The sequence below is a fragment of the Callospermophilus lateralis genome, unplaced genomic scaffold (genome assembly GCF_048772815.1).
Source record: "Callospermophilus lateralis isolate mCalLat2 unplaced genomic scaffold, mCalLat2.hap1 Scaffold_64, whole genome shotgun sequence".
Lineage (NCBI taxonomy): Eukaryota > Metazoa > Chordata > Mammalia > Rodentia > Sciuridae > Callospermophilus > Callospermophilus lateralis.
The window spans coordinates 1,235,713-1,251,922 of record NW_027514767.1 but is presented as its reverse complement, the minus strand read 5'-3'; the positions used below and the strand labels follow the sequence as shown (position 1 = coordinate 1,251,922).

At 60.3% G+C, this 16,210-nt stretch overlaps 1 protein-coding gene across 1 annotated transcript in view; it reads left to right on the top strand.

Annotated features, from left to right (window-relative positions):
- LOC143388570 (pyridoxal kinase-like) overlaps nt 1-15,305 on the top strand; it is a 151,386-nt gene extending 136,081 nt beyond the window's left edge. Inside the window, exons 3-11 of the mRNA XM_076842251.1 lie at nt 5,044-5,148; nt 5,651-5,734; nt 7,373-7,419; nt 9,464-9,549; nt 10,278-10,323; nt 11,856-11,967; nt 12,690-12,826; nt 14,856-14,922; nt 15,184-15,305. Of these exons, the coding sequence (XP_076698366.1) occupies nt 5,044-5,148; nt 5,651-5,734; nt 7,373-7,419; nt 9,464-9,549; nt 10,278-10,323; nt 11,856-11,967; nt 12,690-12,826; nt 14,856-14,922; nt 15,184-15,296 (797 nt within the window). The 3' untranslated portion in view covers nt 15,297-15,305. The remainder of the gene's footprint in view (nt 1-5,043; nt 5,149-5,650; nt 5,735-7,372; nt 7,420-9,463; nt 9,550-10,277; nt 10,324-11,855; nt 11,968-12,689; nt 12,827-14,855; nt 14,923-15,183) is intronic.
- The last annotated feature ends 905 nt before the right edge of the window (nt 15,306-16,210 follow it).

The following is a 16,210-nucleotide window of genomic DNA, read 5'->3' as shown; positions in this document are numbered from 1 at the left end:
TCCTCCGTTTGTGGTTGGGTGGCACCCTGGGAATCTGAGACAGAAAGGCCTTGGGCTTGACCCAGAGGAGGTAAGATGAAAACCAGACCCCTCGGTGCTGGGCAGCCCTCCGGGTGCTGGGTGAGGGCAAGGGCGCTGGGGCTTCTTTTCACTGGGGCCCACCCCATGGCTTGGGGGATCCCCTGAGTGGACGAGTGCCTGTGCCCCAGCTCCCACCTCCAGACACCACGGGGGCTGGGCTGGTCCCGGGGGCCCCAGGTGGCCCACTTGGGGCTGGCTGCCAGCACCCTACATGTGGTCTTTGGGCTTGGCTGGCTGTGCAGCCTCACTGGGGCTTCATGGTGCCTCTGTCTCAGGGCCACCGACTGAGGGGTGAGCCTGTAGGGGAGGCCTCACTTCACCCCTGCCTCATGGGCTCTTTACCTGTTCCCATCCTTCGCCCCACCACACCGTTGCTCAGAAGCAAGGCTGGCGCCTCTCACCTGCCCCCAAGGTGTACGGCCCCTGGGCAGCCATGGAGCTGGTGGATGAGTGACAGCCCCTACCTTGCAGCCCTGGGGCCGGTGGAGCACCTCATGCCGCCATCTCTGTCCTCGCGTCACAAGCTGCGCAGGCTGTGTCCTGGGTGGCGGACCTGCAGGTCCTTGACTGAATGACCTTCATTCCTGGAGTGCGGGGCTTCTCACCTGCTCCCTACCTCCCAGAAGCAGCCGCCAAGGCCCCTCGTGCAGGAGAGGCGTACCGCCATGTCAGTGACGGCCAGCATCGTGGCCAGCACTGTGCTGCCTCAGCCCAGCGAGGATCTGTCATGTGGTCCCACGTGGGACTGGCCACGCAGGCTCAGCCACGTGCTGTCTCTGCCCTGGGCCACAAAGCCCCATGGCCCTGAGCCAGGACACTTGAGCCAGCCAGGGTCCACTGAGGCTCCCCTGCTCTGCTGCCTGCTGTGCACTTCCTGGGTGGGCAGTGCCCGAGCAGCTCTGAGCCCTACTCCAGGGTCTGCCCTCTCCTCCAGGCTAGAAGCCCCCTCCGCCTTGTTATTTTTATTTATTTATTTTTGAAAATCAATTGTTACATTAAATCAATGTAATCAAAAACACACTTCTAAATGCTAATTATTAATTTTTGTATAATCTTCCTTTAATTGGACCAGAAGAAACTTTTTTTTGGGGGGGGGGTGATGGTGGTGCTGGGGATTGAACCCAGGGCCTTGTGCATGCGAGGCGAGCACTCTACCAGCTGAGCTATGTCCCCAGCCCCCAGAAGAAACTTCTTGACTTAAACATATTTATTGCCCTCCCCTTTTTAAAACAATTCTATTATGATATTCATGTATCATGTGATTAATTCACCCATCAAAGTGTACAGTCATTGGGGTTTTTGGAGGGTGGGGGTACCAGGGATTAAACTCAGGCACTCAACTACTGAGCCCCATTTCCAGCCCTATTTTGTATTTTATTTAGAGACAGGGTCTCACTGAGTTGCTTAGTGCCTCACTTTTGCTGAGGCTGGCTTTGAACTCACCATCCTCCTGCCTAGCCTCCTGAGCCGCTGGGATTACAGGTGTGTGCCACTGTGCCCAGCAGTCTATGGGTTTGGTGTATCCACAGAATTGTGCAGCCATCTTCACAGTCGGTGTTCTAGAATGTTGCTATCATCAGAGCAGCACACAGTGGTGCACAGCTGTGGTCTCAGCAGCTCAGGAGACTGAGGCAGGAGGATCCCAAGTTCAAAGCTGGCCTCAGCAAGTTTGCAAGACCCTGTCTTGAAATACAAATAAACAGGACTGGGGTGTTACTCAGTGGTTAAGCACCCCTAGGTTCAACTCTGGTAGCTAAAAAGTAAATACAGGAATGAAGGAAGATTGTCAGCTGCTTCTCCCAGCCTCCACAGGCCTACTTTCCATCTGAATGGCTACTGGACGTTGCTGTGAATGGGGTCAGGGACACAAGGTCTCCACATGTGGCGTTTCTCACTGAAGCAGCTGTCCGCGTCCCAGCCTGGGGTGCTCCCTGTCCTTCCCGGGTGAGCGGGGTCCCCCGGGGTGGCCACATTTTGTTGTCCAGCCATCAGTGGCACCTTCTGGTTGCGTCCAGCTTTGGGCTGTTTTGAATCGGGCCGTGGGACACTTCCATGCTCTGCAGTGTACACATCAACCAGGGGTGAAAGGTGATGGGGCTCAGGCTGCACCTGACCCCCAGCAAGGAGCCGTGACAACATGTGATGTGTTATCTGCTGGGAGCTCAGTGGAGACTGAGCGCTTGGGTTTTATCACTCCTCTGCCTGGCCGAGGGGAGCCCTGGGGAGTCGGGGCCTGATGCCACAGGGACAGCCCTGTGAAAGGACCTCTCTGGGCCTGGTGGCCTCAGCCTCCCTGTGTCCTGCTGTCCCCAGCTGCAGAGTGGCTGAGCTGGAAGAGCCCTGTACCCCGCGTTCCTGCTGCTCCTTAACAGGCCTTGCCAGAGCTTCCTGTTCCCAAGGTCCCCATCTCCAGCGGACAGCATGGAGCTGGCGGGGCTGAGGCTTGGTGGTTGGGACTGGGACACTGTCTTGTCACCTGGAGTTTGGAGAGTGAGGCAGCTGGCCAGGGGCTGCCAGAGTGGACTCAGGGAGCCTGAGGACTGGAGAGGGCTGGCGGCAGGAGTCTTGGGACTACCCGGGGGCGGGACTGCAGTGGGAAACCTGCCCCCCACTTCTCTGCTGCTGTGGGTTGACTAAAGGATCCGAGTGTCCCTTCTAGAAGGTTCTCGCAGGCTCTGGACCCATCTGAGTCACAAGAGAGGTGCAGGAGGCCCCCGGGACCAGCCTTTCGTGTTTGTCTGGTCTCTCTCTCAGACTCATTGGCTAGAGGAAGGTTTGCTTTGGCTCTGCTCAGACCCCAGGCTGGTTGGCTCTGGCGCTTTGGGGCCTGTGGTGGGGCGGCACATCACAGGGGAGCCCGGGGGGAGCGAAACCGTTCACCTTCTGTCCAGGAAGCATAAAAGGAGGAGACTGGTGGCCCACCGTTCTTCTGAGGGCATGCACCAGCGACCTAAAAACCTCACTAGCCCCCCTGCCCCCCGACAGCACCATGCTGCACATGGACCTTTGGGGACATTGCAGATCCAAAATCTATCAGCCCAGAAGCCACCTCTCTAGGAATCCTGTGCTCTGCCGTGGGGCCTGTGCTTGGGACCTGGCTGGGTGCTGGCGGCTCACCTTCCTCCTAGTGAGCCAGGGGCTGAACTGTGTCCGCACTCTAGATTCCTGGGTTGCAGCCCTAATCCCCGGGACCTTAGAATGCGACTTTATGTGGATGAGGCCTTTAGAGGCACTAATTAAAGTTCATGAGGTCATGGGGTGGCCCTGACACAACTGTCCTCATAAGAAGAACACATCAGAGTTGGGCCTGGTGGTACGCACCTGAAACCCCAGTGGCTCAGGAGGCTGAGACAGGAGGGCTGCCAGTTCAAGGCCAGCCTCAGCAGTAACTTAGCAAGGCCTTAAGCAACTCAGCAAGACTCTCAACAACTAAAAAGGGCTGGGGTGTGGCTCAGTGGTTAAGCAACCCTTGACTCAGTCCCTGATACCAAAACGTATCCCTGGGTTAAATTCCTACTGCCAAAAACAAAAGAAGAAGAAGCCGTAGGACCCAGATGCACAGGGGAAGATGGCATCTGAACTAAGGAGAGGGCTTGGGAGAGACCAGCTCTGAGACACCTTGATCCCAGACTTCCAGCTTCCAGAATGTGAGAGGTCTCAGCGGGGTCTGTGTACCTGTCACAGGTGCCTGAGCACACCAGGACACAGGTGTGCAGTTGGAAGGATGTTTGAGACCAAGGGTTAGGAAGGACCTTTTTGTCTTGCACCCCGCACCACTAGGCCTGTGAGATTTTGGTGGCAGCCTCAGGTCTCCTTAGGAAAGCTAGCCCAGGGCCCAGGGGCATCCCAGATAGTGGGCAGCTGGAGCCTGGAGGGGCAGGCTCCTGACCAGCTGAGCTGGTAGCCGGGGGTCAGTCTGTTTCTGTCTGGCCGGTCCACCGCGTACCTGGGGTCCTGCACTTCCTTCTTCAGTCAGAACCTGAGGGTGCCTCTGCCAGGTGGGGCAGCCGAACCCTCGCGTGTCCCTGGGGCTGTTCTGGAGAATGGCATTTGTTCCAGACACCTTAGGATGGTGCCTGGGAAAGCCAGGGTCCTTTGCCATGGGAACAGCTGTCACCACACAGGCCAGACACTCGGGGAGGTGTGTCACAGGGCCCTCATGCAGGGAGTCGGATGGTCTGACGCCTCCCACCCCTGGACTCTGCTGTTCCAAGAATCAGAACCGAAAGGCTGTGTGATCGTGTGTTCGGGGGAGTGAGTCGGGGACGCCAGGCCCCTGGGTGGGGGGAGTGGTGAGAGGTGGGGTTTCCACACTTGGCTTCCCCTGGCATGCACAGGTGCCCCCCAGCAGTGCTGCAGCGTCCTGCACCTCAGGTGTACCCCAGGTTGCGGGCAGTCCTGGAGTGGACACCTTGCTTGGACTCCTGTTGGTCAAGGGCAGGCTGGGCACTTGGGTCTGTTTCTTGTCCGGCTTGGTCTAAGGCTTTCCTTGTCACTCAGTAACCTTGTGGTGGAGGTGTCGGGACAGGGTGCCCAGTGCTGGGTGAAGCAGCCCCGCTTGATGCCCAGGAACACAGTGGGGACCGGATCCGGAGATGGGGGGAGGGCACTGAGCCACTCCTGCAGAACCTGGGGAGAGGTCAGGCAGCCTGGCTGCCCTTCCCACTCAGGACCCCAGTTCTACCGGACACAATTGCAGCAGGAACTGGCCAGCAGAGTGTGCAGACAAGGGTGCAGGACCTGGGGCTCTCAGGGGCGCTGGACACGTGTTGGGGGCCTGCTGGGGCACTGTGCCTGGGCTGCCTCACTAGGCCTTGTGCAGCTCCAGGGGAGGGCTGCCCACTGGGCATCCCCAGGGAGGGTGGGCTGTTGTCCCTGGGCTAAGATGGCCACCAGAGAGGCCTGTGCCACTACGCCCTTGGCCCCCGTGCCTCAGGCCTGTGTGATCTGCCGCCCCTGCAGGCTACGCCCACTGGAAGGGTCAGGTGCTGAATGCCCATGAACTGCAGGAGCTGTATGAAGGCCTGAAGCTGAACAGCGTGAACAAGTATGACTATGTGCTCACGGGTGCGTGCCCAGGGCGAGTGGCCGCCGAGGGCCAGAGCCCCCTCCCCAGGCTTGCACCTGGTCCCTGCTTTCTTCAGGGAGATTCTCAGTGCCCTAGGCATGTCACATCCTTGGTGGCCTTGGGCCTGCCACTCTGGGCCTGGCTTGGGTCCTGGGTGTCCTGGGGCCATGGCGGGCAGCACAGGTGGGTGTTGGGGGTGCTGCTGGGCTGGAAGGGGGCCAGAAGGGACTTTTAAAAAATACCTGGTTAAAAGTGATACGTGCTCACTATCGAAGGTAGAAAATAAAAGAAAGGAAGAACAGTCGTCTTCAGGTCACCCAGGGGTCCATTCATTTCAAATGTTGCATTTCTTTTGGGAAAAAGAAAAAGGCCTGGTCTCCCTCCATGACCCTGGACTGGTCCCCCCACGCTGCCTGGCCACAGGCCTTGCTGTGCTGCCCAGGCCCCCGTGGTTGCCGAGCAGCTGTACTAAGAGGGTAATCTGGCTTCTTCCCCCTGAAGGTTACACCCGGGACAAGTCCTTCCTGGCCATGGTGGTGGACATCGTGCGGGAGCTGAAGCAGCAGAACTCCAGGCTCGTGTACGGTGGGTGCTGGACCAGCCTGCTCTTGGCCCGAGTGGCCAGGGTGCACCTGTCACGCTGAGTGGGGTTGGCCTGGAGCACAGGAAGGGAGGCCCAGCTTCCTCCTCCTGGCCACCCCTCCCGCTCTGCTCCTGGCCAGTCAGCTTTGTCCACTGGTGTCCAGGAGAACCTTGTGGCTGTGCAAAGGAGCGGGAAACGTTTTCTGGGTCTTTCGGGCATGTGAGAGAGAAGAGTTAATTGCTAAAAGTTGGGGTCCCCAAGATGTGCCTGCACATGACCCTAAGGGCATGGGCGTGGGGTATCACGCAGGCAGGGCCAGGCTGCAAGGGGGTGAGGGGACTGGCCACGTCTGGGTGTGTCTGCATAGAGCAGCCCTCCTTCGTGGCCAGGCAGCCCTGGGCCCATCCTGCCACCTGGAATAGGGCCAGTGTCGTCAGACTTGCAGACTGAGGACCTTTTTCAGGGGCATGGTGACCCTGTCCCCCCGGTCAGTGGCGGGTCTGCCTCAGCTTGTTGCTTTGTCCATGCTGCTGTGCAGGCCAGTGCCGGGAGACCTGGGTTGGCCTGTCCATGGCCAGGGAGGGGAGGGACTGCTGTGCTGGCTCAGGAGCCCCTCAATGCTCTTCCATGTCACTTGAGAAATGGTGCAGATGCTCCTCAGTTAGGTCAGAGTTAACCAGTCATCTTAGACAAGGAAACACAGGAGCCAGGTAGCCGGGGACAGCAGGGAGCTGGTGGGGGTGCCTGGACTGGCCCACCCCGCTTCACACCCACGCATGGTCGTAACAGCAAGCACTGGCCGCTGCTGGTGGAATATGCAATGGCACAGCCACCACGGAGAACAGTCTGCCAGTCGCTCATAAAGTCACGTGCAGTCACCTCACGACCCAGCTCCCTCCCTGCCGTGGGTCCAGAATAACGGAGGCAGACCCTCCACCAATTGTGCACTGTGTTAACAAAGGTGGAAACCACCAGGGTCCACTGATGGTAAAGTGGACAGGCACAGGGTGGTGTGAAAGACAGAGCCCGAGTCAGCCTTAAAAGGAAGGAAATGGCTGTTGGGGTGGTCATGCCCATGATCCCCGCAGCTTGGGAGCTGAGACACGAGGATCACAAGTTCAAGGCCAGCCTCAGCAACTTACTGGGACCCTGCCTCAAGAACTAGGGCTGGGGATGTGGCTCAGTGATGAAGCACCCCTGGGTTCAATCCCTGGTACCAAAAAGAGAGAGAAAGAAAGAAGAAGAAAGGAAACTCTATGACCCAGTAAGCAGCCAGTCTCCAGAGGGCAGATTGGATTCCACATAGATGAGCTGTGGGGATTGGGAAAGTCAGGGCCTGAGGGTGGCCTGGGAGTGGGGAGTCCGTGTGTGATGGAGGCAGTGTTAGTCGGGAGGAAGGGGAAGGTGGCGGTTCCCCTCGTGGATGCCCTTACGGCCCTCCTCCGTCCGCCCAGTCACCGCCTTACTGACGTTTTACCACCATGAATCGTGGGGCTGGGGGCTGAAGCTGGGCCTCACTCACACGGCCAGCACTCTGCTGCTGAGCCCACCGGCCCTTACAGACATCTGGCAGGGGAGTGGCATGAAGGGGTCGGGGGTGCCGGCACCGCCAGGCTGACCGGCGGCCTGTGTCTCCGCAGTGTGCGATCCCGTGATGGGTGACAAATGGAACAGCGAAGGCTTCATGGTAAGTCTTGGTGCTGCCGTGAGGTCCTGGCCTGGCCCCGTGACACCCAGAGACAGGCCCACACCTCAGGGCCTGTGGGGGAGGCTCGGGGGCCAGTCAGGCTGTGGATAAGCCCTTGGGCTCTGCGGCACCCTGTTCCTGTAGCCCCAGGGCAGCCGCAGAGCCAGCGAGCAAGCAGGGCACCACCTCCCGGAGGAGGTCACACGCAGATACTGAAGTTGATTTCCTGTGTTGAAAAGTGGGTTTTGCTTACCTTTGTCCCTAAACATTTAAAAATTAAAAATCATTCTTAGCTCACGAGCTGTTCAAAAGTAGGCGGCGAGACATGCATGGTGCAATGCCCCTGCACAGGACAAACTGGACCAGGTGAAGTCCATCCTGTGGCCCTCACAGAGGTGGGGACACAGAGGAACTCGGGCCGTCCTGCCCGTGGGTTTCAAGGTCGGCAGTTTAGCACCTGCACCGTCTTGCCTTCTGCCCGCCTGTGGACCTGGTCTCTCTTGTGTGCTGGGAGATCACCGGGCGCAGAAGCTGAGCATGGTGTCCACTGGCACAGGGCACGCCTGGCAGCTGCCCTCCCTGCCCCACTTGGTCGGTGGCTCATGGGCTTCTGGTTTGCTCAGTGTTCTCTCGGGCACCTTCCCCGGGGCCTGTTTTCTGGAACCCGGCTCCAGGCCTTGCCTGTTCCTGGTGCTGCTCCCTGTGCTGGGCTCAGGATGCTGGAGTTTGGGCCCTAAAGAGCCGAGGCCCGTCCAGTTCGTTGACTAGGACCTGTCCTTGTTTTGATCAGGTTGATTTTTCCTTGTAATCTGAGTGCAGCCTAAGCGTGAGGTTCAGAGGTGGAAAGAACCCACAATCTCAGGTTCCTACACGGATTTAAAGGAGGAATCCGACGGGGTCAGACCCGGTTCCCCACTCATGCTAGGCAAACACACTACCTCTGAGTGACCTCCCAACCCTTTTTACTTTTTGAGATAAGATCTTGCTAAGTTTCCCAGGCTGGCCTTGGCCTACTTTGAGATCCTCCTGCCTCTGCTTCTGAGTAGCTGGGATTACAAGCATGTGTCATTGTGCCTGGCTGAATAAATCAGGTTTTTTGTTTGTGTGTGTGTGTTGGTACTAAGGATTGAACCATTAACTGCATTTTGCAGTCCTTTTTATTTTATTTTGGGAGAGGGTCCTGCTAAGTTGCTAAGGGCCTTGATGAGTTGCTGAGGCTGGCCTCAAACTTGCCATCCTCCTGCCTCAGCCTCCCACATCGTGGGAGCTCATAGGTGTGCACTGTGGCACCAGCTGAAAACCAGGTTTTGAAGAACCTTCCGTTGGTATCATGGTCCAACTTGAGGCAAGAGCTAGGGCCTGGGTGGGCTGGCTGCGCCCCACCCATTCTCAGCACCTTCCAGCTTGTGGCTGGAGCAGTGGCATCTGGGAGCTCTCTGATCACCAAGGCACAGGTACATCTGTAGGGGCGTTGGCTCTCCAGGGAGGTCCCCAAGCTACATGAAGGGGAAGGATTAGAAACCAGCTGTTCCGCGGCAGCTGGGAAGTACCCATAAAGCAGCAGAGTCATTTCACACGCTCATGTTGGACTTTGGCTTTGGGGTCCTTCTTAAAGAAATGTGGAAGCTAAAGAATGCTGTTAGGTCAAACTGTTTGTTGGACAATTTAAGACAAAAATGAGTTGATCGTGGGTGTGGCTCACGGCCGTGGCTTCCGTAGATACCAGAAGATGTGCGGGTCAGCTCCCAGACCCAGATGCACCCTGGGCCACCCTGGCCAACCCTGGCCTCAGGACCCCTCTCCCCATCCTCTGGGTTCTCCTGTTTCTCCGCGGCCTCTCTCCTCCTCTGTGCTCTGGCCCACTGTCCCCTGGCTGAGACCTTCGCCCACCTCCCATCCCAGACCCCTGACCCTGGAATTTCTCTTCCTCTGCCCACCCCAGCCTCCTGCAGGACCCCTTGCCCTTGTGTCGGCCTTGCCCGCTGCCCAGTGGCGCGAGCCTCTGCAGCGTGAGTGAGTCCCCCTTGTCTCTTGTGCTGCTCAGTACGTTCCCGAGGACCTCCTCCCGGTGTACAGAGAGAAGGTGGTGCCCGTGGCGGACATCATAACCCCCAACCAGTTTGAGGCCGAGTAAGTAACCCACAGGGCGGGCCTCAGGATCCTGTGCCTGCCCCTGAAGTGTCCCCAGAAGTTTCCCACTGGGGTCAGGTCACCCCGAGGTTGCCACCTCCACCTGAGTCACAGTGGCAGACTCGCTCAGGCCCCACCTGCTGGCCTGTGTCTACCCGAATAGCCAGGTATAGGAGAGGGGCACTCTGGCCAGCGCAGGGCGCTGGAGGCTGGACATGCCTCCAGGTGGGGAGCCACGGTGGTGCCACAGGCAGGCAGGCCACGGGGTCTCTCTGTGGAGTTCAGAGGGGCGGTGGGCCTCCTGCCTGACTAATTGAAGGAGCAGACACCTGGGAAAGCCAGTCACCAGGCTGCGGAGCTGAGGCTGCTCCTTCTTGGCCAGGAGCTGGTCCCTCCATCCCTGAGGCCTGTCATCCACAGGTGTGGCCCCTGGACTCTTGGTGGCCAGGGATCCCTGACCTAGCCCTGTCTAATCTGGGGGGTGATATCTCACCTTGACCCTGAGCTGTTGGTACAGCGATGACCGTGTGAGTCCATGGAGGGTCTGGACACTGGGCCCTTCACAGGGGCTGTGTACTGTGGCGTGGGTCACTGGGGCCCTGTGGGGCTGTTCCTCTCCACTGTGAACCGTCGACGCTCAGCACAGCTGGAACCTCACAGCAGTGCAGTGGACAAGAGTCCCCTTAGGACCAGACACCACCCCTGACCCCAGCCCACCTGTCTTCCAGGTTGCTGAGCGGCAGGAAGATCCACAGCCAGGAAGAAGCGCTAGCGGTGAGGAGACCTGGGGGGCCATGCGTGTGGCCGGTCACACTGTTCACGGCCGGAGGGTGCAGCACACATCTGGGGATGGGAGATGGGCACCCAGCTGGGCTGGCTCTGGCCTCGGATGTGGCTGCACCCAGCCCTCTGATCAGCCAGCTGGCCCTTGTCCCCTCCTCCTCAGCCGGCGCTGGCAGGGCAGCGGGTGGCAGGGCCCAGGCTGATCTGCCCTGCCCGTCACAGCAGTCCTGCGAGCCCTGTGGCTGCTGGGACAAAGTGCCAACGCACAGTGGGCCAAAAGCAGCACACCCCCGGCACCCTGGGGCTCAGGTGCTGCAGGGCTCCCTCTGAGGGTGCCGGAGGGCCTGCTGGGCTGGGAGGCAGCAGGCCTCACCACGGCCTGTGCAGCCTGTGTCCACTCCTTAGAGGGCCACAGCCTGTCCTTGAGATGTCCCACCCTGCTGTGACCTTTTTATGAGGCATTGGGGTCAGGACCACAGCATACACATTCAGAGCACAGCCCAGATGGCCGCCTGCCCCCAGTGGTGCTGCAGGCTAGGGTCCTATGAGCTCGGCAGTCACCCCCGAGCCCTGCAGCCCCCCAGCAGTGACCTCAGACCCACACCTTCCTCCACACCGAGAGGAGTGGTCAGGAAGCCGGTGGCAGCGGCGCCTGGGCTGTGAGCTGTGCCCCCTGGGGTCCTTTCACAAGGCCACCTGCCCTGGGCTCCAGAGACCAGCAGGGTGCATGTGTGGACAGGGGGTTCCAGGACAGGCTGTTCCCAGGTCAGCCCACTGGCAGGCTGCCTGGTGCAGCGGGGCTCAGGCAGGAGCGGGTGCGGCCCAGGGCAGACTGCTGTTCCTGTGGGCGCCCCTCTGGGACTTGCCACTTGCCCTCAGGCCAGCACAGCCCTGGAGGATGGTCTCCACCCTCGAGCTGCCACTGTAGTCACCTCCATCCTTTGCTTTCAAAGCAAAAGACAGACCCTAGGTGGCGGGTAAACAGCAGGCAGCTCAAGCTCTGGAGCCACAAGTCCCAGGTCAAGGCACCTGGGGAGGGCTCTGTGCAGGGGCGGTGTCCTCCCGGCAGAGTGGCAGAGCAGGGGACCTGAGCTGGCCCCGGTTGCCCTGTCACTAGGCCCTCACTCCCAAAGGCCCCACCTCACGGCCCCAGGGGACACATTCAAACCCAGGCCTCAGCTCTGAGCTCTGTTACAGTCCAGTAAACATGGGTGGGGTCCAGATGCAGGTCCCCCTGACCCTCACAGCTGCCATCTGTCCCTGTCACGCAGGGCCACTACAGTCAGGGTCTGACCCAGGGCAGACCCCTCCCACTCAGGCCTGGCTCCAAGCCAGAACTGCCCAGGGCCTCAGCTGCTGACCTGGGCCTCAGCTGCTGACCTGGGCAGGCTCCTGGCTCTGCCCTGGCTGGGCCAAGGGGGTGGGTGTGCACACCCAGGAGCCTTCTCTGTGACTGGGACGTGCTGGTTGGAGTGGGCATGTGGCGTGTCCACTGGGCTGACGTGCTCCCTGTGCCACCGCAGGTGATGGACGTGCTGCATGCCATGGGCCCCGACACAGTGGTCATCACCAGCTCCGACCTGCCTTCCTCGTGGGGCAGTGACTACCTGATCGCACTGGGCAGCCAGAGGATGAGTAAGTGATCTGGCCTGAGTGCGTCTTCTGTCCTCACGGCTCAGGGGACATTTGGCCATCAGGGAGTGTCGTGTGCTCAGTAGAAGGAACACTGTCCTCAGCTGGTGGTAGATTTCCTGAGCACTTCTCATTGCTGAGGAGGGTCAGCTGCAGGAGGCTCAGGGCAGGTGAGCAGCCCTGGACAGCACAGCTTTTATCAAGTGGCCACCTGGAGCTGGGCCGGGCCTCGATCCCTGCAGGAGCGCCTTCTGCTGGGCTGTGTTGAGTGGCGATGTGAATACCACCTGGGCCAATTTTCTCTGAACAACATTAGGGTGACAGAAGGCCGGGTCCCCTGCTGGGACAGTGAGGGGAGGGGTCACACCCACAGCCCCAGGGAGCGTTCCCAGGTGGCCGCCTCCTTGGCACCTCTGCCTCTGGGTACGGTGTGTGGGCACACAGCTGAGGACATCCGGCAGTTCCTGTGCTTGGTCAGCTGCACCTTGTCCCTGAGGCCATCCTCACTGTGGCTTCTGTCTTCCACTTTCTCTTTAGGGACGGGGGTGGCACTGGGGACGGGAGGCAGCACAACATGCTCTTAGAGCCCCAGGGCACCAGGAGGCCACCTGCGCTCTGTGTGAACACCCCAAGGACGGGCAGCGCTGGCTGCCCCCTGTTGCAGGGTTGATCCTCCTCTGGCCAGGGAGTCTCGGGTCAGCTATTTGGCTTGTCTTCTCCTGCAGAGAGGCCTGATGGCACCACAGTGACCGAGCGCATCCGGATGGAGATGCGCAGGGTGGATGCTGTCTTCGTTGGCACCAGGGACCTCTTTGCTGCCATGCTCCTGGCGTGGACACACAAGCATCTTAACAACCTCAAGGTCAGCCGTGTGCCCTGTGCAGGGCCTTTCAGCAGGCCCAGGGGTGGGAGGGGCCTGGCCTGAGCAGCAGCCCGAGTAGGGGGAGGGGCTGCTGGGCTGTGGGCTCAGGACCTCCCTCCCACAGTGGATCTGCCCTCTCCCCCGCTTGGGAAGTCGGGGTCACGGTGCTGTGGGGCAGGAGGAGAGCACTCAGGACCCCGGCTGGGCTGGCATGGGGCTCCGTGGTATGGCCCTTGCAGGGCGTGTGCCAGGCTCTGGGCTCCGTCCCCAGCATGGCAAAAACAAGAAGGCTGGGTCCCTCCTGGGTCAGCCAGGTCTGCCAGGGGAAGCCCTGAGTCCAAGCAGCCTGCTAGGTGCACCCTGGGGCCACTGTGTGGGGCCCTGCTGTGACTTGAAGGTCTGAGAGGCTGCAGCCAGCCCCCCACCCCAGGGACCGAGCCAGAGCTGAGGACAGAGGCCCTGGCAGTAGGTCACTGCAGGCCTTGGCATGGAGGTCTGCTCCCTGGGGACCCTTGGGAGTCTGTCCCACCTGCTCTGTGCATTGAGATGGGCGGCCTTGCTCAGGCACTGCTGGGTACAGTGGGTCAGTTGCCACTGACCTAGTGCACAGGGTGACGTGTCAGGGCCTTTTTCATGGAAAACTCGATTGAGCGCGGAGCTCAGTCGGGGCTCCTCCTGCGCTGTGTGCAAGAAATTGCATCATGGGTGCTTATTGGGTCACTCCTGTCTGACACCCTGTCCACTGACACCAGTGTCCTTTGTGCTCTTGGGAGCAGAGTTGGAGGGACTGTGGGGAGGAGAGGGCAGGGGAAGGATAGCAGAATTGGAAAACTCCCTGCAGACCCGCCCAGATCCCTTTGGGGTGGGGCCCGCCATCCTGTAGAACACCGTGAGGGCCAGAAGGGACAGCCCTGCCACCGTGGTGGTGTTCTCTGGGAAAGGCTCCTGGAGTCAGCTCTGGTTGTGGCTCCCTGATGCCCTCTGCTGGGCACCCAAGGGCTGCAGGTCCCCTGGGGCTGGGCGCACTTCTCCAGTAGGTCAGTACCGCCAGGTGTCTGGCTCCGTGTTTATAAAATGAAGTCCACTGTGGCCTTCGAGTGGCAAACCACTGCGAACCCTGAGCTCAGGCTGGAACGTGCGGTGCCCTCACTGTTTGGCCTCCTCCTGCCTCCTTCAAGGGTAGAGTGTAAGCAGGACCTGCCACCAGTACCTGGCTGTGGCACCTGCATCCTATGGTGCAGGGTAGCAGAGACACCCAGCTGGCACCTGGAGGAGGCCTCATTTCCGGGGCTCGGGGCTCTGGGGGCCAGGCCCTGGGTTCACCTGCCCAGATACACTCAGGGAATGAGTCTCACGCCCCCACACCCGCTGGATCCCCCTAGCCTTTGACCCCCAGGCAGCAGTGATGATGACTTTGGCTGCCTTGGGGACAAGCGTCCTCACCGATGGCCTTCAGGGATTCTAGCTAAGCACCTGCTGCGCACCAGGCAGCACTGACTGAGTTCCTGAGACAGCCCCTTCCCACCGCTGTCTGGTTATTTAATATGCAAGATTCACTTGCCACCTCCCGGGTGCTACCTTCTGTCACTGTGACAAGATGTCTGAGAGGACAAAGAGAAAAGGTTTATTTGAGGTCAGTTTCAGTCCATGGTGGGTTGGCCCCGTGCTCTCGGGTCTTGGTGGCCAATCACGGTGGGAGTGTGGGGGAAGAAGCCACCCACTGGCAGGAAGCACAGGAGAGGAAGAGGTGGGCATTCCACCCGCCTTCAAAGGACACACGCCGTGATCTCAGGCCCCCGCTGGGCCCGCCTCCCAGGCTTCCACCATCCCCAGTTGCCCCCCAGGTTGGGCCTGAGCCCTAACACATGGCCTCCTGGGACAGTCCTGTGGTCAGCCCTGGGGGCTCCCATGTCTGGGGCCTGTGTGGTGGTGCTGCAGCAGGAGTGCATGTGAACACCCCTCCAGGAGGCAGTGGTCAGCTCCGGGACGCAGCCAGGGGCTGGGCCACAGTGTCTCTCCCTCCCTGCAGGTGGCTTGCGAGAAGACCGTGTCGGCCATGCACCACGTTCTGCAGAGGACCATCCAATGTGCACGAGGTAGCTGCCCACAGAGGGAGGCCCTGTTGGGAGGGCACAGTCCCCCTGCAGCTGCAGGTAGCAGCCGGGGGCGGGGGCCCTGGTGGGTAGCCCTGTCCTGAACCTGGAGCTCGGAGGCTTGGGGCTTAGACAGAGATGGGGGAAGCTCCCAAGAAACCCACAGGGCACCTTTCTCAATTCCACTGGCTTAGACATGGGCGGGCGCGGGGACCAGGGCAGGCAGCTCCCGGGCCACCCTCACTGGCCCTTGTTGGTCTGCAGCCCAGGCTGGGGAGGGACAGAAGCCCAGCCCAGCACAGCTGGAGTTGAGGATGGTGCAGAGCAAGAAGGACATCGAGGACCCAGAGATCGTCGTCCAGGCCACGGTGCTCTGAGGTCACCCACTCGCCCCAGCGCACAGCATGTCCCTGTTTTTATCCTTGTGACAGTGTGACATCTGCCTTAGTGCCATGACTGACTTGCCTTCCATCTGTGAGTGTCGGGCCTCGTGGGTCCCTATGGAGAAACCTGCCAGTGTGCTTTTCAAAAGTAACAAGATCACGGGAATTTGTGATCTGGAAACCCGGCCCTCCCCCAAGGCTTCGGGACTCCTGACTGCCCTCGGTGGGCCGCTGGCTGCCACTGCCCCACGGAACCCCTGTCCAGCGTGGGCTGAGCCCATGAAGGCCCCTGTCCGTGTCTTGGATTGCGTCGGGTCTCAACCGTGAGCATCTGGGAGAATCACGCCAAATTCCTGTATTGTCCTGGTTGTCCCCTCTCGGTTCCTGCGCTGGAACTGTCCTAGTCTGCTGCGTGCCGGGTCCCTGGGGTCTGGCCTCACGCAGCTGTACAGCTGCTCATGTCCGCACGCTCAGACACACTGGCGTGTGGTCACCGCACAGGGACCTCTCCAGGGCCCAGTGAATTCCAGTCAGTCTGCAGTCCTCACGGGTATCAGTGGGACCTCCTGTGACTTGGGAACAACTTCTGGGGATCTGCCATGTGTTGGGAGGGACGTGCTGGTGCAGCAGGGCCGCCCCTGGCCAAGGCAGCTGGTGGAGTTGGAGAAAGGTGCCCTGTGGGTTCCTTGGGAGCGTCCTCCATCTCCGTGGGTCTGCTGCCCACCGTGGTGACGCTGCATGGGGCCACGTGTGTGGGGTGCAGGACGAGGTGGTGTCTGCTGTCCCCTCTTGCCGTTTCATTCCCCTTCTCTGTCTATGCCGGCTGCTTGCTGGAGACAGGCGCTGGAGCACGATGCGGGAGGTCGGCTCAGACCCGGCGGGCTGCAGTGGTGGAGGCCAGCGGCCCA